The 23,220-nt window shown below is 39.5% G+C and overlaps 1 protein-coding gene across 1 annotated transcript in view; it reads left to right on the top strand.

Annotated features, from left to right (window-relative positions):
• map3k13 (mitogen-activated protein kinase kinase kinase 13) overlaps positions 1-23,220 on the top strand; it is a 145,182-nt gene that overhangs the window by 19,834 nt on the left and 102,128 nt on the right. The window contains exon 2 of the mRNA XM_070874915.1: positions 14,204-14,387. Within this exon, the coding sequence (XP_070731016.1) occupies positions 14,204-14,387 (184 nt within the window). The remainder of the gene's footprint in view (positions 1-14,203; positions 14,388-23,220) is intronic.

The following is a 23,220-nucleotide window of genomic DNA, read 5'->3' as shown; positions in this document are numbered from 1 at the left end:
CTTTGGTATTCCCGAGCTCCACTCATACCGATTCCACATCATCCAAGCTAATGTCCTTTCTTACTATTGCATTAATTTCCTCTTTAACCAGCAATGCCACCCCGCCTACTTTTCCTTTCTGTCTATCCTTCCTAAATGTTGAATACTCCTGGACGTTGAGTTCCCAGCCTTGGTCACCCTGGAGCCATGTCTCCATGATGCCAATTACATTATACCCGTTAACTCCTATATTCCAGTCTCTCTTATGTTCCAGTCAGTATTATATTCCAGTTAGATTTATATTCCATTTAGGATTATATTCCAGTTAGTTTTTTTTAAATTCCAGTCAGTATATAACTCTAATCAGGAATATTTTCCAATCAGTATTATATTCCAAGTTATTATTGTATTCCAGTTGGTATTATATACCAGTCTGAATTATATTCCAGTTAGTATTCTATTCAAGTCAGTATCATATTCCAGTAATACTTTATTCCAGTTAGTATTATATTCCAGTCAGTATTATATTCCAGTCAGTATTATATTCCAGTCTGTAGTAAATTCCAGTCAGTGCGATGCACCAGTCAGTATTATCTGCCAATCGAAATTACATTGTAGTCAGTATTATATTCCGGCCAAAAATATATTCCAGTCAGTCTTATATTCCAGTTAGTATTATATTACAGTCAGTATTTTAGGAATATATTCCAAACAGTATTATATTTCACTTAATATTATATTCCTGGATGTATTATATTCCAGTCAGTATTATATTCCAATCAGTATTACATTGCACTTGGTATTATACTCCAGCTTGATTATATTCCATTTAATATTAAAATGCAGTGAGGATTATATTCCAGTCAGTATAATATTCCAGATAGTATTATATTACAGTCAGTATTATTTTCCAGTTAGTATTGTTTACCAGTCATTATTTTATGCCTGTTAGTATCACATTCCAGTCAGTATTATATTCCAGTCAGTATTATATACCAGTCAGTATTATATTCCAGTCAGTATTTTATTGCAGTCAGTATTATATTCCTGTCAGTATTATATTCCTGTCAGTATTATATTCCTGTCAGTATTAGATTCCAGTCAGTATTTCATTGCAGTCAGTATTATATTCTTGTCAGTATTATATTCTGGTCGGTATTATATACCAGTCAGCATTATACACCAGTCAGTATTATATTCCAGTCTGCACTATATTCCAGTCAGTGCGATACACCAGTCATTTATTATATGCAAATCGGAATTATAATGCAGTCAGTATTATATTCCAGTCAATAATATATTCCAGACTGTATTATATTCCAGTTAGTATTATACTACAGTCAGTATTTTAGGAATATATTCCGATCAGTATTATATTCCACTTAATATTATATGCCTGGATGTATTATATTCCAGTCAGTATTATATTCCAATTAGTATTACATTGCACTTGGTATTATACTCCAGCTTGATTACATTCCATTTAGTATTAAAATGCAGTAAGGATTATATTTCAGTCAGTATAATATTCCAGATAATATTATATTACAGTCAGTATTATTTTCCAGTTAGTATTATTTTCCAGTCACTATTTTATGCCTGTTAGTATTATATTCCAGTCATTATTATATTCCAGTCAGTGTTTTATTGCAGTCAGTATTATATTCCAGTAATACTTTATTCTAGTCAGTATTATATTCCTGTCAGTAATATATTCCAGTCAGTATTATGTTCCAGTCAGTATTATATTACAGTCAGTGTTAAATACCAGTCTGTATTATATTCCAGTTAGTATTATATTCCAGTCTGTATTATATTCCAGTTATACTTTATTCCAGTCAGTTTTATATTCCAGTCAGTAATATATTCCAGTCAGTATTATACTCCAGTCTGTATTATATTCTAATCAGGATTATCTTCCATTCAGCAATATATTCCAGTCAGTAATATATTCCAGTCTGTATTATGTTCCAATCAGTATTACATTCCAGTTGAAATTATACTCCAGTTAATATTATACTCCAGTCAATATTATACTCCAGTCAGTATTATACTGCAGTCAGTATTATATTCTAGTGAGGATTGTCTTTCAGTCACTTTTATATTTGATTTAGTGTTATATTGAAGTTAGATTTATATTTCAGTTAGGAATATATTCCAGTTAGTTTTTCATTCCAGTCAGAATTATATTCCAGTCAGGAATATTTTCCAGTCTGTATTATATTCCAGTCAGGAATATTTTCCAGTCAGTATTATATTTCATGTCAGTATTATATTCCAGTCAGTATTATATACCAGTTAGTATTATATTCCAGTCAGTATTATAATCCAGCTAGTGTTATATTCCACTCAGTATTGTGTTCCAATTAGTAAAATATACCAGTTTGTATTATATTCCAGTCAGTATTATATTCTAATCAGTATTATATTCCATTCAGTATTATATTCCAGTCAGTTTCACATTCCAATTAGCATTATATTTTATTCAGTATTATATTCCAGTCAATGTTATATTCCCTTCAGTATTATATTCCATTCAGTATTATATGCGAGTCAGGATTGTATTCAATTTAGTATTATATTCCATTCAATAATATATTCCTGTCAGTATTATATTCCAGATATAAATATATTCCAATAAGCATCATAATCCAGTTAGTAATATATTCCAGTTAGGAATATATCACAGATAATATTATATTCAAGTCAGTATTATATTCCGAATCTGTTTGTATTATATGATAGTCAGTATTATATTCGATGTGATATTATATTCCAGTCAGTCTTATGTTCCAGTTAGTATTATATAATTGTCTGTATTATATTCCAGTCAGCATTATATTCCAGTCAGTATATTATTCCTGTCAGTATTATACACCAGTCAGGAATATATTCCGGTCAGTATTATATTCCAGTCAGTATTATATTGAAGTTAGTATTATATTTCAGTTAGTATTACATTCCAATTGGTATTTAACTCCCGTTTGTAATATATTCCATTTAGTATTAAAATCCAGTGAGGATTATATTCCAGACAGATTTATATTTCAGTTAGGAATACAGTCCAGTTAGTTTTTTATTCCAGTCAGTATTATATTTCAGTCAGAATTATATTCCAGTTACTATTATATTCCGGTCAGTTTTATATTTGATTTAATATTATATTCCAGCCAGATTCAAATTTCAATTAGACAAATATTCAAGTTAGTATTGTATTACCCCCAGACAGTATTATATTCCAGTCAGTCTAATATGCAAGTCAGTATTATATTCCAGTCAGTATTATACTCCAGTCTGTATTATATTCTAATCAGTATTACATTCCAGTTACTTTTATACTCCAGTCAGTATTATACTGCAGTCAGTATTATATTCTAGTTAGGAATGTCTTTCTGTCTGGAATATATTCCAGTGAGGAATATATTTCAGTCAGTTTTATATTTGCTTTAGTATTATACTGAATTTAGATTTATATTTCAGTTAGGAATATATTTCAGTTAGTTTTTTATTCCAGTCAGAATTATATTCCAGTCAGTATTTTATTCCAATTCATATTATATTCCAGTCAGGAATATTTTCCAGTCAGTATTATATTTTAGTCAGTATTATATTCCACTCAGTATTGTGTTCCAGTCAATATTATATTCCCTTCAGTATTATATTCCAGTCAGTATTATATGTGAGTCAGCATTGCATTCAATTTAGTATTATATTCCAGATATAAATATATTCCAATTAGTATTATATTCCAGTTAGTAAATATATTCCAGTTAGGAATATATCCCTGCAAATATTACATTCAATCAGTATTATATTCCGAATCTGTTTGTATTATATGATAGTCAGTATTATAGTTCAGTGACTATTATATTCCAGTCAGTTTTATATTCGACTTGGCATTATATTCCAGTCAGTCTTATTTTCCAGTCAGTATTATATATCTGTCTTTATTATATTCCAGTCAGTATTATATTCCAGTCAGTATATTATTCCAGTCAGTATTATACACCAGTCAGGAATATATTCCGGTCAGTATTATATTCCAGTAAGTATTATATCGAATTTAGTATTATATCCCAGTCAGTATTATATTCCAGTCAGTATTACATTCCAGTTGGTATTGAACAGCAGTTTGTAATATATTCCATTTAGTATTAAAATCCAGGGAGGATTATATTCCAGTTAGTATTATATTCCAGTCGGATTTATATTTCAGTTAGGAATATAGTCCAGTTAGGTTTTTTATTCCAGTCAGTATTAAATTCCAGTCAGGAATATTTTCCAGTCAGTATTATATTCCAGTGAGTATTATATTCCAGTGAGTATTATATTCCAGTTAGTATTATTTTCCAGTCAGTATTATATTCCAGTCACTATTATATTCCAGTCAGATTTATACTCCAGTTAGGAATATATTCCAGTTCCTTTTTTATTCCAGTCAGTATTATATTCTAGTCAGGAATATTTTGCAGTTAGTATTATATACCAGTCTGTATTATATACCAGTCAGTATTACATACCAGCCAATATTATATTCCAGTAAGATTTATGCTCCAGTTTGGAATATAGAAACCTAGAAACATAGAAAATAGGTGCAGGGCCATTTGGCCCTTCGAGCCAGCACCACCATTCAATAAGATCATGGCTGATCATTCTATCAGTACCCCTTTCCTGCCTCCTCTCCATACCCCTTGATCCCCTTAGCCGTAAGGGCCCATATCTAACTCCCTCTTGAATATATCCCATGAACTGGCATCAACAACTCTCTGCGGCAGGGAATTCCACAGGTTAACAACTCTCTGAGTGCAGAAGTTTCTCCTCATCGCAGTCCTAAATGGCCTACCTCTTATCCTATGACTGTGTCCCCGGTTCTGGACTTCCCCAACATCGGGAACATTCTTCCCGCATCTAACCTGTCCAGTCCCGTCAGAATCATATACGTTTCTATGAGATCCCCTCTCATCCTTCTAAACTCCAGTGAATAAAAGCTCAGTTGATCCAGTCTCTCCTCATATGACAGTCCAGCCATCCCTGGAATCAGTTTGGTGAACCTTCGCTGCACTCCCTCAATAGCAAGAACGTCCTTCCTCAGATTACGAGACCAAATCTGTACACAATATTTCAGGTGATGCCTCACTAAGGACCTGTACAACTGCAGTAAGACCTCCCTGCTCCTTTCCTCAAATCCCCTAGCTATGAAGGCCAACACACCATTTGCCTTCTTCACCGCCTGTTGTACCTGCATGCCAAATTTCAATGACTGATGAACCACGACACCCAGTTCTCATTGCACCTCTCCTTTTCCTAATCTGCCGCCATTCAGATAATATTCTGCCTTCGTGTTTTTGCCCACAAAGTGGATAACCTCACATTTATCCACATTATACTGCATCTGCCATGCATTTGCCAACTCACCTAACCTGTCCAAGTCACCCTGCAGCCTCTTAGCATCCTCCTCACGGCTCACACCGCCACCCAGTTTAGTGTCGTCTGCAAACTTGGAGATATTACACTCAATTCCTTCATCTAAATTGTTAATATATCTTGTAAAGAGCTGGGATCCCAGCACTGATCCCTACGGCACTCCACTAGTCACTGCCTGCCATTCTGAAAAGGACCCGTTTATCCCGACTCTCTGCTTCCTGTCTGCCAACCAGTTCTCTTTCCATGTCAGTATATTACCCCCAATACCATGCGCTTTGACTTTGCACACCAATCTCTTGTGCGGGACCTTGTCAAAAGTCTTTTGAAAGTCCAAATACACCACATCCACTGGTTCTCCCTTGTCCACTCTGCTAGTTACATCCAGAAGATTCATCAAACATGATTTCCCTTTCATAAATCCATGCTTACTTGGAGTGATCCTGTCACTGCTTTCCAAATGCGCTGCTATTTCATCCTTAATGATTGATTCCAACATTTTCGCCACTGCTGATGTCAGGCTAACCGGTCTATAATTACCCGTTTTCTCCCTCCCTCCTTTTTTAAAAAGTGGTTTTACATTAGCTACCCTCCAGTCCATAGGAACGGATCCAGAGTCGATAGACTGTTGGAAAATGATCACCAATGCATCCACTATTTCTAGGGCCACTTCCTTAAGTACTCTGGGATGCAGACTATCAGGCCCCGGGAATTTATCGGCCTTCAATTCCATTAATTTCCCTAACACAATTTCCTGCCTAATAAGGATATCCTTCAGTTCCTCCTTCTCACTAGACCCACTGTCCCCTTGTACATTCGGCAGGTTATTTGTGTCTTTCTTCGTGAAGACAGAACCGAAGTATTTGTTCAATTGGTCTGCCATTTCTTTGTTCCCCATTATAAATTCACCTGAATCCGACTGCAAGGGACCTACGTTTGTCTTCACTAATCTTTTTCTCTTCACATTTTTATAGAAGCTTTTGCAGTCAGTTTTTATGTTCCCTGCAAGCTTCCTCTCGTACTCTATTTTCCCCCTCTTAATTAAACCCTTAGTCCTCCTCTGTTGAATTCTAAATTTCTCCCAGTTCTCAGGTTTGTTGCTTTTTCTAGCCAATTTATATGCCTCTTCCTTGATTTTAACACTATCCTTAATTCCGCTTGTTAGCCACGGTTAAACCACCTTCCCCGTTTTATTTTTACTCCAGTCAGGGATGTACAATTGCTGAAGTTCATCCATGTGATCTTTAAATGTTTGCCATTGCTTATCCACTGTCAACCCTTTAAGTATCCTTTGCCAGTCTATTCTAGCCAATTCACCCCTCATACCGTTGAAGTTACCTTACCTTAAGTTCAGGACCCTAGTTTCTGAATTAACTGTGTCACTCTCCATCTTAATAAAGAATTCTACCATATTATGGTCACTCTTCCCCAAGGGGCCTTGTACAACAAGATTGCTAATTAGTCCCTTCCTATACCACATCACCCAGTCTAGGATAGCCAGCTCTCTAGTTGGTTCCTCGACATATTGGTCTAGAAAACCATCCTTAATACCAGTTACTTTTTTATTCCAGTCAGTATTATATTCTAGTCAGGAATAATTTGCAGTCAGTATTATATACCATTCAGTATCATATTCCAGTCAGTATCATATTCCAGTCAGCATTATATTCTAGTCAGTATTTTATGCCTGTTAGTAACACATTCCAGTCAGTATTATATACCAGTCCGTATTATATTCCAGTCAGTATTATATTCCAGTCAGTATTATATTCCAGTCAATATAATATTCCAGTTAGTATTATATTTCCAGTCAGTATTATATGTCAGTCAGTATTATATGTCAGTCAGTATTATGGGCCCAAGTTTCCACAAGAAACAAAACGGGCACCCCTCCGAGCTGGGCGCCCGTTTTTCGCGCCTAAAACGGCGCCAAAAAAAATCCTCGGTATTCTCCACCTACCTGTAGGTCCTCTGGTCCTCGGCGCAGCCAGCACGAGCTGTGGGGGGGGCGGAGCCAGGTCCCTGCACTGAAAACAGTGCCGGGACCTCTGCACATGCGCGCTACAGTGGGCACGCAAGTGCAGTAGCTCCAGGCGCCGAACTGTGTGGGAGGGGCCCGAAGCACGCAGCCCCTAGCCCTGGCTGAATGGCCTCACTGGGGCTGCGTGAATAAGGCTCCTCCCACGGCCAGCTCCTGCTCCCCCCCCCCCGCCCCCGACCAGACCCGACACCCGCTCCCCCCCCCGTCTCCGGACCAGACCCGACACCCGCTCCCCCCCCCTCCCCCCGTCTCCGGACCAGACCCGACACCCGCTCCCCCCCCTGCCTCCGGACCAGACCTGAAACCCGCTCCCACCACCCCCCCCCCCCCCGCCGACCAGACCCGACACCCGCTCCCCCCCCCCGCCCCGACCTGAGACCCGAGACCCGCTCCCACCCACCCCCCACCGACTGACCCGACCCGCGCTCCTGTTCCCGCTCCCCGCGCCCCCCCCCCCCCCGACTGGACCCAACCCGACCCGCACTCCCGCACCCCCCCCACTGGACCCGACTCCCGCACCCGGACTGGATCCGATCCGACCTGACCTCCCCCTCCCTCCCCTCTCTCCCTCCCCCTCTCTCTATCTCCCTCTCTCCCCCTCTCTCTCTCTCCCTCCCTCCCCCTCTCTCTCTCTCTCCTTCCCTCCCCCTCTCTCTCTCTCTCTCTCCCTCCCTCCCCCCCTCTCTCTCTCCCCCTCCCGCTCAGCGGCACGAACGGCTGCAGAATTCTCCCTGGCTGAAGCACTTTCACACAGGTAGGAAGATGGTTTATTTAATCTTTTCTTGGCTTATAAATGTTTATTCAGGTTGGATTTATTTGTATAATATTTGTAGAAGTATAAATAAGGATTTATTGTAGAATTTAATGAGTTCCCCTCCCCCCCCACCTCGTTCTAGACGCCTAATTTGTAACCTGCGCCTGATTTTTTAATGTGTAGAACAGGTTTTTTCAGTTCTACAAAAATCTTCACTGGCTCCATTCTACTTTAGTTTGGAGTACATTTTCACTGTGGAAACTTTCAAATCAGGCGTCAGTGGCCGGACATGCCCACTTTTGAAGAAAAAATTCTGTTCCAAAGTAGAACTGTTCAACCTGACAAGAACTGCAGAAAAAAAAATGTGGAGAATTGCGATTTCTAAGATAGTCCGTTCTCCACCAGTTGCTCCTAAAAATCAGGTGCAAATCATGTGGAAACTTGGGCCCAAAATTCCAGTTTCTATTGGATCCCAGTTAGTATTATCTTCCAGTCAGTATTATATACCAGTCCGTATTATATTCCAGTCAATATTATATTCTCGTCAAGAATATTTTTCAGCTAGTATTTTATTCCAGTCAGAATTATATTCCAGTCAGTATTATATACCAGTTAGTATTATAGTCCAGTTAGTATTATATTCCAGTCAGCATTCTATGCCAGTCAGTATTATATTCCAATCAGTATTATATTCCAGTTAGATTTATATTCCATTTGGGAATATATTCCAGTTAGTTTTTTTATTCCAGTCAGTATTTTACTCTAGCCAGGAATATTTTCCAGTGAGTGTTATATTCCAGTGAGTATTATATTCCAGTCTGTATTATATTCCAGTTAGAATTATATTCCAGTCAGTATTATATTCCAGTAATACTTTATTCCATTCAGTATTATATTCCATTCAGTATTATATTCCAGTCCAGTATTATATTCCAGTCAGTATTTTATGCCTGTTAGTATCACATTCCAGACAGTATTATATACCAATCCGTATTATATTCCAGTCAATATTATATTCTAGTCAAGAATATTTTTCAGCTAGTATTATATTCCAGTCAGAATTATATTCCAGTCAGTATTATATACCAGTTAGTATTATATACCAGTTAGTATTATGTTCCAGTCAGTATTATGTTCCAGTTCGTATTATATACCAGTTAGTATTATAGTCCAGTTAGTATTATATTCCAGTCAGCATTCGATGCCAGTCAGTATTATATTCCAATCAGTATTATATTCCAGTTAGATTTATATTCCATTTGGGAATATATTCCAGTTAGTTTTTTTATTCCAGTCAGTATTTTACTCTAGCCAGGAATATTTTCCAGTGAGTGTTATATTCCAGTGAGTATTATATTCCAGTTAGAATTATATTCCAGTCAGTATTATATTCCAGTAATACTTTATTCCATTCAGTATTATATTCCATTCAGTATTATATTCCAGTCCAGTATTATATTCCAGTCAGTATTTTATGCCTGTTAGTATCACATTCCAGACAGTATTATATACCAGTCCGTATTATATTCCAGTCAATATTATATTCTAGTCAAGAATATTTTTCAGCTAGTATTATATTCCAGTCAGAATTATATTCAAGTCAGTATTATATACCAGTTAGTATTATGTTCCAGTCAGTATTATGTTCCAGTTCGTATTATATACCAGTTAGTATTATAGTCCAGTTAGTATTATATTCCAATCAGCATTCTATGCCAGTCAGTATTATATTCCAATCAGTATTATATTCCAGTTAGATTTATATTCCATTTGGGAATATATTCCAGTTAGTTTTTTTATTCCAGTCAGTATTTTACTCTAGCCAGGAATATTTTCCAGTGAGTGTTATATTCCAGTGAGTATTATATTCCAGTTAGAATTATATTCCAGTCAGTATTATATTCCAGTAATACTTTATTCCATTCAGTATTATATTCCATTCAGTATTATATTCCAGTCCAGTATTATATTCCAGTCAGTATTTTATGCCTGTTAGTATCACATTCCAGACAGTATTATATACCAGTCCGTATTATATTCCAGTCAATATTATATTCTAGTCAAGAATATTTTTCAGCTAGTATTATATTCCAGTCAGAATTATATTCAAGTCAGTATTATATACCAGTTAGTATTATGTTCCAGTCAGTATTATGTTCCAGTTAGTATTATATACCAGTTAGTATTATAGTCCAGTTAGTATTATAGTCCAGTTAGTATTATATTCCAGTCAGCATTCGATGCCAGTCAGTATTATATTCCAATCAGTATTATATTCCAGTTAGATTTATATTCCATTTGGGAATATATTCCAGTTAGTTTTTTTATTCCAGTCAGTATTTTACTCTAGCCAGGAATATTTTCCAGTGAGTGTTATATTCCAGTGAGTATTATATTCCAGTCTGTATTATATTCCAGTTAGAATTATATTCCAGTCAGTATTATATTCCAGTAATACTTTATTCCATTCAGTATTATATTCCATTCAGTATTATATTCCAGTCCAGTATTATATTCCAGTCAGTATTTTATGCCTGTTAGTATCACATTCCAGACAGTATTATATACCAGTCCGTATTATATTCCAGTCAATATTATATTCTAGTCAAGAATATTTTTCAGCTAGTATTATATTCCAGTCAGAATTATATTCCAGTCAGTATTATATACCAGTTAGTATTATATACCAGTTAGTATTATGTTCCAGTCAGTATTATGTTCCAGTTCGTATTATATACCAGTTAGTATTATAGTCCAGTTAGTATTATATTCCAGTCAGCATTCGATGCCAGTCAGTATTATATTCCAATCAGTATTATATTCCAGTTAGATTTATATTCCATTTGGGAATATATTCCAGTTAGTTTTTTTATTCCAGTCAGTATTTTACTCTAGCCAGGAATATTTTCCAGTGAGTGTTATATTCCAGTGAGTATTATATTCCAGTTAGAATTATATTCCAGTCAGTATTATATTCCAGTAATACTTTATTCCATTCAGTATTATATTCCATTCAGTATTATATTCCAGTCCAGTATTATATTCCAGTCAGTATTTTATGCCTGTTAGTATCACATTCCAGACAGTATTATATACCAGTCCGTATTATATTCCAGTCAATATTATATTCTAGTCAAGAATATTTTTCAGCTAGTATTATATTCCAGTCAGAATTATATTCAAGTCAGTATTATATACCAGTTAGTATTATGTTCCAGTCAGTATTATGTTCCAGTTCGTATTATATACCAGTTAGTATTATAGTCCAGTTAGTATTATATTCCAGTCAGCATTCTATGCCAGTCAGTATTATATTCCAATCAGTATTATATTCCAGTTAGATTTATATTCCATTTGGGAATATATTCCAGTTAGTTTTTTTATTCCAGTCAGTATTTTACTCTAGCCAGGAATATTTTCCAGTGAGTGTTATATTCCAGTGAGTATTATATTCCAGTTAGAATTATATTCCAGTCAGTATTATATTCCAGTAATACTTTATTCCATTCAGTATTATATTCCATTCAGTATTATATTCCAGTCCAGTATTATATTCCAGTCAGTATTTTATGCCTGTTAGTATCACATTCCAGACAGTATTATATACCAGTCCGTATTATATTCCAGTCAATATTATATTCTAGTCAAGAATATTTTTCAGCTAGTATTATATTCCAGTCAGAATTATATTCAAGTCAGTATTATATACCAGTTAGTATTATGTTCCAGTCAGTATTATGTTCCAGTTAGTATTATATACCAGTTAGTATTATAGTCCAGTTAGTATTATATTTCAGTCAGCATTCTATGCCAGTCAGTATTATATTCCAATCAGTATTATATTCCAGTTAGATTTATATTCCATTTGGGAATATATTCCAGTTAGTTTTTTTATTCCAGTCAGTATTTTACTCTAGCCAGGAATATTTTCCAGTGGGTGTTATATTCCAGTGAGTATTATATTCCAGTCTGTATTATATTCCAGTTAGAATTATATCCCAGTCAGTAATATATTCCAGTAATACTTTATTCCATTCAGTGTTATATTCCAGTCCAGTATTATATTCCAGTAATACTTTATTCCATTCAGTATTATATTCCAGTCAGTATTATATTCCAGTCAGTATTATATTACAGTAATACTTTATTCCATTCAGTATTATATTCCAGTCAGTATTATATTCCAGTCAGTATTTTATGCCTCTTAGTATCACATTCCAGTCAGTATTATATACCAGTCCGAATTATATTCCAGTCAGTATTATATTCCAGTCAATATAATATTCCAGTTAGTATTATATTCCAGAAAGTATTATATGTCAGTCAGTATTATATGTCAGTCAGTATTATATTCCAGTTAGTATTAGATCCCAGTCAGTATTATCTTCCAGTCAGTATTATATACCAGTCCGTATTATATTCCAGTCAATATTATATTCTACTCAAGAATATTTTCCAGTTAGTATTATATTCCAGTCAGAATTATGTTCAAGCAAGTATTATATTCCAGTCAGAATTATATTCCAGTCAGTATTATATACCAGTTAGTATTATATTCCAGTCGGTATTATATTCCAGTAATACTTTATTACATTCAGTATTATATTCCAGTCAGTATTATATTCAAGTCATTATGTTCCAGTCAGTATTATGTTCCAGTTAGTATTATATTCCAGTCAGTATTATAGTCTAGTTAGGATTATATTCCAGTCAGGAATATATTCCAGGCCGTATTATTTTCCAGTCAGTATTATATACCAGTTAGTATTATATTCCAGTCAGTATTATAGTCTAGTTAGGATTATATTCCAGTCAGGAATATATTCCAGTCAGTATTATATTCCAGTCAGCATTGTATGCCAGTCAGTATTATATTCCAATCAGTATTATATTCCAGTTAGATTTATATTCCATTTGGGAATATATTCCAGTTAGTTTTTTTATTCCAGTCAGTATTTTACTCTAGCCAGAAATATTTTCCAGTGAGTGTTATATTCCAGTGAGTATTATATTCCAGTCTGTATTATATTCCAGTTAGAATTATATTCCAGTCAGTATTATATTCCAGTAATACTTTATTCCATTCAGTATTATATTCCAGTCAGTATTATATTCCAGTCCGTACTATATTCCAGTTAGTGTGATACACCAGTCAGTATTATATGCCAATCAGAATTACATTGCAGTCAGTATTATATTCCAGCCAGTAATATAATCAGTCAGTATTATATTCCAGTCAGGATTGTATTCAATTTAGTATTATATTCCAGTCAGTATTATATTCCCTTCAGTAATATTTTCCAGTCAGTATTATATTGCAGATATAAATGTATTCCAATTAGTATTATATTCCAGTTAGTAATATATTCCTGAAAATGTTATAATCAAATCAGTATCATATTCCAATTCTGTTAGTATTATATGATAGTCAGTATTAGATTCCAGTCAGTATTATATTCCAGTTAGGAATATTTTCCAATCAGTACTATATTCCAATCAGTATTATATTCCTGTCAGTATTAAATTCCAGTCAGTTTTACATTCCCGTTCGGAATATATTCGATTTATTATTAAATTCTGCTTAGTATTGTATTCCAGTTAATATTATATTCTAGTTAGTATTATATTCCATTTCGTATTATTAGTTTTATATTGTATTTCTGTTGTGTACCATTTTTTATTGACTACCGGTTAATATAGTTTACCAGATCTTATAGTGTATAGCATGCATGATTGTACACAATCTATTTGCGAGAGACTTTACATAAGGGATGGTACTCTGGCTGATTTGTGCTCTCTCTAACCCAGGGGCACTGAGCTCATTGTAACTACCCCTGCTACCATCAAACCGGTGACCACCAATATATTCATTCTGTCTGGCGCCATGCTGATTAACTCAGAGCTAACTGTGGTGAGCTGTGAGTATGGCAGCCAGCTCTGTACTAACTTTAGTCCTGCACATACTGGGATTTGTTGGATTGATTAGGGTGTGTTTCTTGACTTGTCAGATTCCTGGGAGGTGCCGTTTGAGGAGATCTCAGAGCTCCAATGGCTGGGGAGCGGAGCCCAAGGAGCTGTATTTCTGGGTAAATTCCGAGGTGAAGATGTGGCTATTAAAAAAGTGCGCGAACAAAAGGAAACGGACATCAAGCACCTGAGGAAGCTGAGACATCCCAACATCATCGCATTCAAGTATGGTTTACTTGTTAGGGGGGCAGGGCATAGGGTAAGGGGCCCACACCTCAGTTAATCCCAAGCACATTTTGTTTTGCTAAAGAAGTGAACTTTTGTGTGAATTTGTGATGTAATAGGTCAGGCAGTACCCTTTCATCTCTGCCACTTGGATTGGAATACATCCAGAATGCTGAGATGCTACCCTGCTCCGTCTGCAGGGGCAAGGGTTCCGCGTCAAATACGTTTGTGTGGTCTCATCCCAGTTTGTAATTAGCATGGGACCAATACAGGAACTGCATCAAATTGTGGCAACTGTCAAAAGCACTCACAGCTCACTGGCGGAAGAGGGAAAGGGTGAAGCTTCACATCATGGAGCTGAGCACAAGAACTCGTGGAACAGGAACATCATCATGACAGGGTAGAGGGAGCTTTACTCTATATCTCACCTGTGCTTTTCTTGCCCTGAGAGTGTTTGATGGGACAGTGTAGAGTGAGGTTTACTCTGTATCTAACCAGTGCTATACGTGCCCTGGAAATGTTTGATGGGACAGTGTAGGGGAGCTTTATTCTGTATCTAACCCGTGTTGTACCTGCCCTGGGAGTATTTGATGGGACAGTGTAGAGCAAGCTTTACTCTGTATCTAACCCGCACTGTCCCTGCACTGGGAGTGTTTGATGGGACAATGCAGAGGCAGCTTACTCTGTATCTAACCTGTGTTGTAGTAGCCTGGTAGTGTGTGATGGGACAGTGTAGAGGGAGATTTACTGTGTATCTGACCTATGTTGTACCTGCCCTTGGAGTTTTTGATGGGACAGTGTAGAGGAAGCTTTACTCTGTATCTAATCCGTGCTGTACCTCACCTGGGACTGTTTAATGAGACAGTGTAGAGGGACCTTTACTCTGTACCTAACCTGTGTTTTCCCTGCCCTGGGAGGGTTTCATGGGACAGTGTAATGTGACCTTTACTCTGCATGTAACGTGCGCTGTTCCTCCTCTGGGAGTGTGTGATGGTACAGTGTAAAGGGAGCTTTACTCTGTATCTAACCCGTTCTGTACCTGCCCTGGAAATTTAATGGGACAGTGGAGAGGGAGCTTTACTCTGTATCTAACCTATGCTGTACCTGCCCTGGGAGTGGTTGATGGGACAGTGTAAAGGGACCTTTACTCTGTATCTAAGCAGTGTTGTACCTGCCCCGTGTACGTTTGATGGAACAGTATAGAGGGACCTTTACTCTGTACCTAACCTGTGTTTTACCTGCCCTGGGAGGGTTTCATGGTACAGTGTAAAGGGAGCTTTACTCTGTACCTGACCCATGCTGTACCTGCCCTGGGAGTGGTTGATGGGACAATGTAGAGGGACCGTTACTCTGTATCTAACCCGTGCTGTATCTGCCCCTTGTACATTTGATGGGACAGTGTAGAGGGACCTTTACTCTGTATCTAACCTGTGCTCTACCTGAACTGGGTGTGTTTAATGGGACAGTGTAGAGGGAGCTTCAATCTGTATCTAACCTGTGCTGTACCTGACCAGGGAGTGTTTTATGGGACTGTGTAAAGACAGCTTTACTCTGTATTTAACCCGTGCTGTACCTGGGAGTGTGATGGGACAGCATAGAGGGAGCTTTGCTCTGTATCTAACTTGTGCTGTACCTGCCCCAGGAGTGTTTGATAGAACAGTGTACAAGGAACTTTAATCTGTGTCTAACCCATGCTGCACCTGGGAGTTTGATGGTACAGTGTAGACGGAGCTTTACTGTTTATCTATCCATCGTTGTACCTGCAAGTGTGATGGGACAGTGCAGAGGGAGTTTTTCTCTGTATCTAACTCATGCTGTACCTGCCTTGGGAGTGTTTGATGAGTCAGTATAGAGGGAGCTTTATTCTGTATCTAACCCGTGCTGTACCTGTCCTTGGTAATGTTTGATGGGACAGTGTACAGGGAGAGCTTTCCTCTGTATCTAATGTGTGCTGTACCTGCCCTGGGTGTGTTTCATGTGACAATGTAGGATGAGCTTTACTCTGTATCAAACCCGCGCTGTACCTGACCTGGGAGAGTTGGATGAGACAATGCAGAGGGAGCTTTACTCTGTATCTAACCTGTGCTGTACTTCGCCTCGGAGTGTGTGATGGGAAAGTGTAGAGGGATCTTTACTCTGTATCTAACTTATGCTGGACCTGCCCTGGGAGTGTTTGATGGAACAATGTAGAGGCAACTTTACTCTCTACGTAACCCATGCTGTACCTGGCCTGGAATTGTGTAATGGGACAGTTAAGAGCGAGCTTTACTTTGTATCTGACCCGTGCTTTACCTGCATTGGGAGTGTTTGATCGTACAGTGTAGGGGGAGCTTTACTATGTATCTGACCCGTGCTGTAGCTGGCCTGGGAGTGTGTGATGGGACAGAAGAGAGGGAGATTTACTCTGCATTTAACAAGTGCTATTCCTGCCCAGGGAGTGTTTGATGGGACAGTGCAGGGAGAGCTTTACTCTGTCTCTAACTTGTGCTCTACAGGCCCTGGGAGTGGTTGATGGGACAGTGCAGGGGGAGCATTACTCTGTATCTAACCTGTGCTGTACCTGCCCTGCGAGTGTTTGATGGAACAGTACAGAGGGAGCTTTACTCTGTATCTGACACATGCTATACCTGCCCTGGGAATGTTGAATGGGGCAGTGCAAGGAGAGATTTACTCTGTATCTAACCCGTGCTGTACCTGCCCTGGGAGTGTTTGATGGGACAGTGCAGGGGGAGCTTTACTCTGTATCTAACACATGCTGTACCTGCCCTGCGAGTGTTTTAATGGGACAGTACAGAGGAAGCTTCACTCTGTATCTGACACATGCTATACCTGCCCTGGGAGTGTTGAATGGGACAGTGCAAGGAGAGATTTACTCTGTATCTAACCCGTGCTGTACCTGCCCTGGGAATGTTGAATGGGGCAGTGCAAGGAGAGATTTACTCTGTATCTAACCCGTGCTGTACCTGTCCTGGGAGTGTTTGATGGGACAGTGCAGTGGGAGCTTTACTCTGTATCTTACCCATGCTGTACCTGTCCTGGGAGTGTTTGATGGCACGGTGTAGAGAGAGCGTCATTCTGTATCTAACCCGTCTTGTACCTGCTCTGGGTGTGTTTGATGGTACAGAAGAGAGGAAGATTTACTCTGCATGTAACACGTGCTGTTCCTGCCCTGGGAGTGTTTGATGGGACAGTGTAGGTGCAGCTTTACTCTGTATCTAACCCGCGCTGTATCTGTCCTGGTAGTCTTTGATGGGTCTGTATTGTTGTGTATGGAACAACTGTTAGACTGAGTAATGTTTAACTCCAAGAGGTATGACCTTGGCTCTGCTTTATTAAGCCCCAAAGTGACTAATATACAAAATGACTGGCCTTTTAACCTTGGGCTGCACACACATGCTTGCAGCCCAATGGCCTCCAACAGTGACGCCAACTAGTGGCTAGTGATCCCAAATGTACCTACATGACAATACTCCCCTCTAAGATATTAACAGAGTTTTTCACAAATTGAGACGTCCGGTGTTTTATGCTCCCGGGTTGACCGTTTCAGTTCAACTCCAGCCTTGGGTGAGTGTTCAGAGTCTGTTATGACTGATGGCTGGGTGGCTGACCTGGTGGGAGTGGCAATGGCCATGTCAGGGATTGAAAGTCCATTTTCATTGAACATGTCAGTGATTGAAAGTCCCGATTCACTGATGACCACTGAGTCCTCTGATGACTGGGGTTAGGTTGGTTGGTCATCGATTGTCTCTTCCTCCGACTGTTCCGGTTCATCTGTGTGCCGCAGCTTTGTCTGATCCATATGTTTCCTGCATGTTTGCCCATTTTTGAGCTTGACAATAAATACTCTGTTGCCCTCCTTGGCCATGATAGTACCAGCGATCCACTTGGGATCCTGACCATAATTCAGAACATATACAGGATCATTTACAGAAATATCGCGTGACACAGCTGCACGATCGTGATACCCTTGCTGACTTTGTCTTCTATATTCAACATGATTATTCAAGTCAGGGTGTACAAGAGATAGCTTGGTCTTAAGACCTCGCTTCATCATTAGTTCAGCAGGTGAGACCCCGGTAGCCGTGTGTGGTCTTGTCCTGTAACTCAGCAATATGCATGACAAGCGGGTCTGCAGTGACCCTTGGGTTACTCACTTCATACTCTGCTTTATGATTTGAACAGCATGTTCTGCTTGCCCATTGGATGCAGGTTTGAATGGTGCTGATCTTACATGTTTGATACCATTGGGTTTCATGAACTCTTGAAACTCCTGACTGCTGAAGCACGATCCGTTGTCACTAACAATGATATCAGGCAGACCATGTGTCGCGAACATAACACTGAGATTCTCAATGGTAGCTGTGGCTGTGCTGGATGACATGATTATACACTCTATCACTTCGAATATGCATCCACCACAACTAAAAACATCTTCCCCAGGATGCCAGGATGTGTGCTATGTAGCTCACGTACAAATTTCTCTCTTTCATGGGCATAACAACACGATTGTCCCAAAGTATACAATCCGACTGAATAGACAGTTTGTCTTTGCGACAAATGTAAGGTTTGGTCTCCTCGCACATTTGCTTGGGTATGGCAGACCAATCACCTTTGAGGATGCAACTCTTCACCAGTGATAAAATTGGGTCCTGGCTGGTCCAGGTCTTAACTTGTTGAGCCGTGACAGGTGTTCCTTCACTCTCAAAAACATCCATAACTAACAATAGGTCCGCCGGTTGTGGCGTTTCCACCTCCGGTGTGGGCAACGGCAGACGGCTCAAAGCATCGGCACAATTCTCGGTGCCAGGTCTATGGCGCATGACATAATCATAAGCGGATAATGTCAGCGCCCACCTCTGGATGCGGGATAAAGCATTGGTGTTGATACCTTTGTTTTCAGAGAACAGTGAATTGAGCGGCTTGTGATCTGTCTCCAGTTCAAACCGAAACCAAGTAGATAATGATGCATCTTTTTAACCCCATACACATAAGTTAGTGCTTCTTTCTCTACCATGCTGTAGGCTCTTTCCGCTTTTGACAAACTTTTTGAATACACATACTCGACAGGTTGAAGTTTACCCGACTCATTAGCTTGTTGGAGGACGCATCCAATTCCACATGACGAAGCATCACAGGCCAATACTAAACGTTTACATGGGTCATAATGTACCAGCAGCTTGTTAGAGCAAAGCAGATTAGTGGCTTTCTCAAAAACTCTATGTTGAGACACCCAGTTGTTGCCGTTTCTTAGCAGCATGTGCAGTGATTCTAATAAGGTGCTCAATTTAGGTAGGAAGTTACCGAAGTAGTTGAGTAGACCAGGAACGAAAGCAGCTCCATCACATTCTGTGGCTTGGATACATTCTTGATGGCCTTGGTTTTCGCATCTGTGGGCCTGATGCCGACAGCAGCAATTTTCCTCCCCAGGAATTCGACCTCTGGTGCCATGAAGACGCACTTCGAGCGTTTCAGTCTGAGTCCCACTTTGTCCAGACGATGTAGAACCTCTTCCAGGTTGTTCAGATGTTCCTCGGAGTCATGACCTGTGATCAGGATGTTATCTTGGAACACGACGGTTCTGGGAACGGACTTCAGTCGACTCTCCATGTGCCTCTGAAATATTGCTGCAGCCGAGTGAATTCCAAAAGGGCACCTGTGATAAATAAACAGTCCTTTATGCGTGTTAATGCACGTATGTCTCTTCGACCAGCTCCTGTGTCATGTAGGCTGACGTCAAGTCCAGTTTGGTGAACGACTTCCCCCCAGCTAGCGTTGCAAACAAGTCATCAGCCTTCGGTAATGGGTACTTATCTTGTTTCGAAACCCTGTTGATCATAGCCTTGTAATCTCCACAGATTTTGATTGTGCCATCACTTTTCAGCACAGGAACAATGGGGCTGGTCCATTCATTAAATTCAACCGGTGATATGATCCCTTCACACTGGAGTCTGTCCAGTTCGATTTCGACCTTCTCCCTCATCATATACGGAACTGCCCGAGCTTTATGATGGACGGGTCTTGCATCCGGGTCCACGTGGCTCCCGTGAAGTTGCCAATGCCGGGTTCGAACAGCGAGGGGGACTTGCTCAGTACTTGGGCACATGTATCTTTCTCCGACAACAACGCCTTGATGTCATTCCAATCGCAACTGATTTTTTTCAAGCCAGTTCCTGCCGAACAGCGTTGGGCCATTGCCTGGGACAATCCATAGCGGTAACTCGTGAACCGCACCGTCAAACAACACTTTAAATGTGGCACTGACAATCACCATTATGAGTTCTTTGGTATACGTGCACAACTTGGCATTGACTGGACTCAGCCTGGGCCTCACAGCCTTAGTATCGCTCAGCTTGTCGAGTGCCTTCTGGTCATTATCGATTGACTATAGATATGTGAAGAGAAAAACATTAGTGAAGATAAATGTAGATCCCTTGCAGTCAGAATCAGGTGAATTTATAATGGGGAACAAAGAAATGGTAGACCAATTGAACAAATACTTTGGTTCTGTCTTCACTAAGGAAAACACAAATAACCTTCTGGAAATACTAGGGGACCGAGTGTCTAGCGAGAAGGAAGAACTGAAGGAAATCCTTATTAGTCAGGAAATTGTGTTAGAAAAATTGATGGGATTGAAGGCAGATAAATCCCCAGGGCCTGATCGTCTGCATCCCAGAGTACTTAAGGAAGTGGCCCTAGAAATAGTGGTGGTTATTTTCCAACATTCTAGACTCTGGATCAGTTCCAATGCATTGGAAGGTAGTTAATGTAACCCCACTTTTTGAAAAAGGAGGAAGAGAGAAAACTGGGAATTATAGACCGGTTAGCCTGACATCGGTAGTGGGGAAAATGTTGGAATCAATTATTAAAGATGTAATAGCAGCGCATTTGGAAAGCAGTGACAGGATCGGTCCAAGCCAGCATGGATTTATGAAGGGGAAATCATGCTTGACAAATCTTCTGGAATTTTTTGAGGATGTAACTAGTAGAGTGGATAAGGGAGAACCAATGGATGTGGTGTATTTGGACTTTCAAAAGACTTTTGACATGGTCCCACACAAGAGATTAGTGTGCAAAATTAAAGCACATGATATTGGAGGTAATATATTGCCATGGATAGAGAAATGGTTGGCAGATAGGAAGCAAAGAGTAGGAATAAAGGGGTTATTTTCAGAATGGCAGGTAGTGACTAGTGGGGTGCCGCAAGGTTCAGTGCTAGGACCCCAGCTATTAACAATATACATTAATGATTTAGACGAAGGAATTGAATGTAATATCTCCAAGTTTGCAGATGACACTAAGCTGGGTGGCAGTGTGAGCTGTGAGGAGGATGCTAAGAGGCTGCAGGTTGACCTGGACAAGTTAGGTGAGTGGGCAAATGCATGGCAGATGCAGTATAATGTGGATAAATGTGAGGTTATCCACTTTGGTGGCAAAATCAGGAAGGCAGAATATTATCTGAATGGTGACAGATTAGGAAAAGGGGAGATGCAACGAGACCTGGGTGTCATGGTACATCAGTCATTGAAAGTTGTCATGCAGGTACAGCAGGCGGTGAAGAAGGCAAATGGCATGTTGGCTTTCATAGCGAGAGAATTTGAGAATAGGAGCAGGGAGGTCTTACTGCAGTTGTACAGGGCCTTGGTGAGGCCACACCTTGAACGTTATGTACAGTTTTGGTCTCCTAATCTGAGGAAGGACATTCTTGCTATTGAGGGAATACAGCGAAGGTTCACCAGACTGATTGCCACGATGGCACGACTGACATATGAAGAAAGATTGGATCGACTAGGCTTATATTCACTGGAATTTAGATGAATGAGAGGGGATCTCATTGAAACATAAAATTCTGACGGGACTAGACAGGTTAGATGCAGGAAGAATGTTCCCGATGTTGGGGAAGTCCAGAACCAGGGGTCACAGTCTAAGGATAAGGCGTAAGCCATTTAGGACTGAGATGAGGAGAAACTTCTTCACTCAGAGAATTGTGAACTTGTGGAATTCTCTACCACAGAAAGTTGTTGAGGCCAGTTTGTTAGATATATTCAAAAGGGAGTTAGATGTGGCCCTTACGGTTAAAGGGATCAGGGGGTATGGAGAGAAAGCAGGAATGGGGTACTGAAGTTGCATGATCAGCATGATCATATTGAATGGTGGTGCAGGCTCGAAGGGCCGAATGGCCTACTCCTGCACCTATTTTCTATGTTTCTATGTTTCTATAACTCGCCCCCGTGTCTAGTTCCATCAATACCGGCACCCCATTAAATTTCACGTTGACCATTATCGGTTTGCTCTTAGTTAGGAACGAGTACAGTCAATACACTTCCTCCTCTGGTATCTCGGATTGCGCTAGTCTGACCATCACCCTCCACGTGGTGTGTCGCAGCACGCTTGCTCACCTGCGGACACTTGCGCTGGAAATGCCCCACTCTCAGACAGCCTTTGCAACTATATTGCTTAAATCGGCACTGCTGGTGCCGGTGATTTCCCCCACATCGCCAACACGGAGAAATCGGATGCATTCCCGCTGGTGGACTTTGGGCACCGCAGGTTTCGCCTACGCAGTCGGGTAGGCCCTGCCATGTGCCACTCTGCCGAACGCCGAATCAATCATATTTATAGTACTTGCCGAGTTTTGATTTTTCACTGATAGCTGCTTTAGACTTCTATGGCCACGAAGAATTGGCTCAAATGGCTCACAAAGTCTGCCCAATCTTCTCCTTCCACGAATCGCTCCAACAATCCAATTGTGCTAATTTTTGCATGCAAAGGTTCTTGTTGCCTCGTCGCCAAATGTTGTGTATGCAATAACTGTTAGACAGAGCACTGTTTAACT

This window comes from Pristiophorus japonicus, chromosome 3, assembly GCF_044704955.1.
Source record: "Pristiophorus japonicus isolate sPriJap1 chromosome 3, sPriJap1.hap1, whole genome shotgun sequence".
Classification (NCBI taxonomy): domain Eukaryota; kingdom Metazoa; phylum Chordata; class Chondrichthyes; family Pristiophoridae; genus Pristiophorus; species Pristiophorus japonicus.
This window is presented reverse-complemented; position numbering and strand designations above follow the sequence as displayed.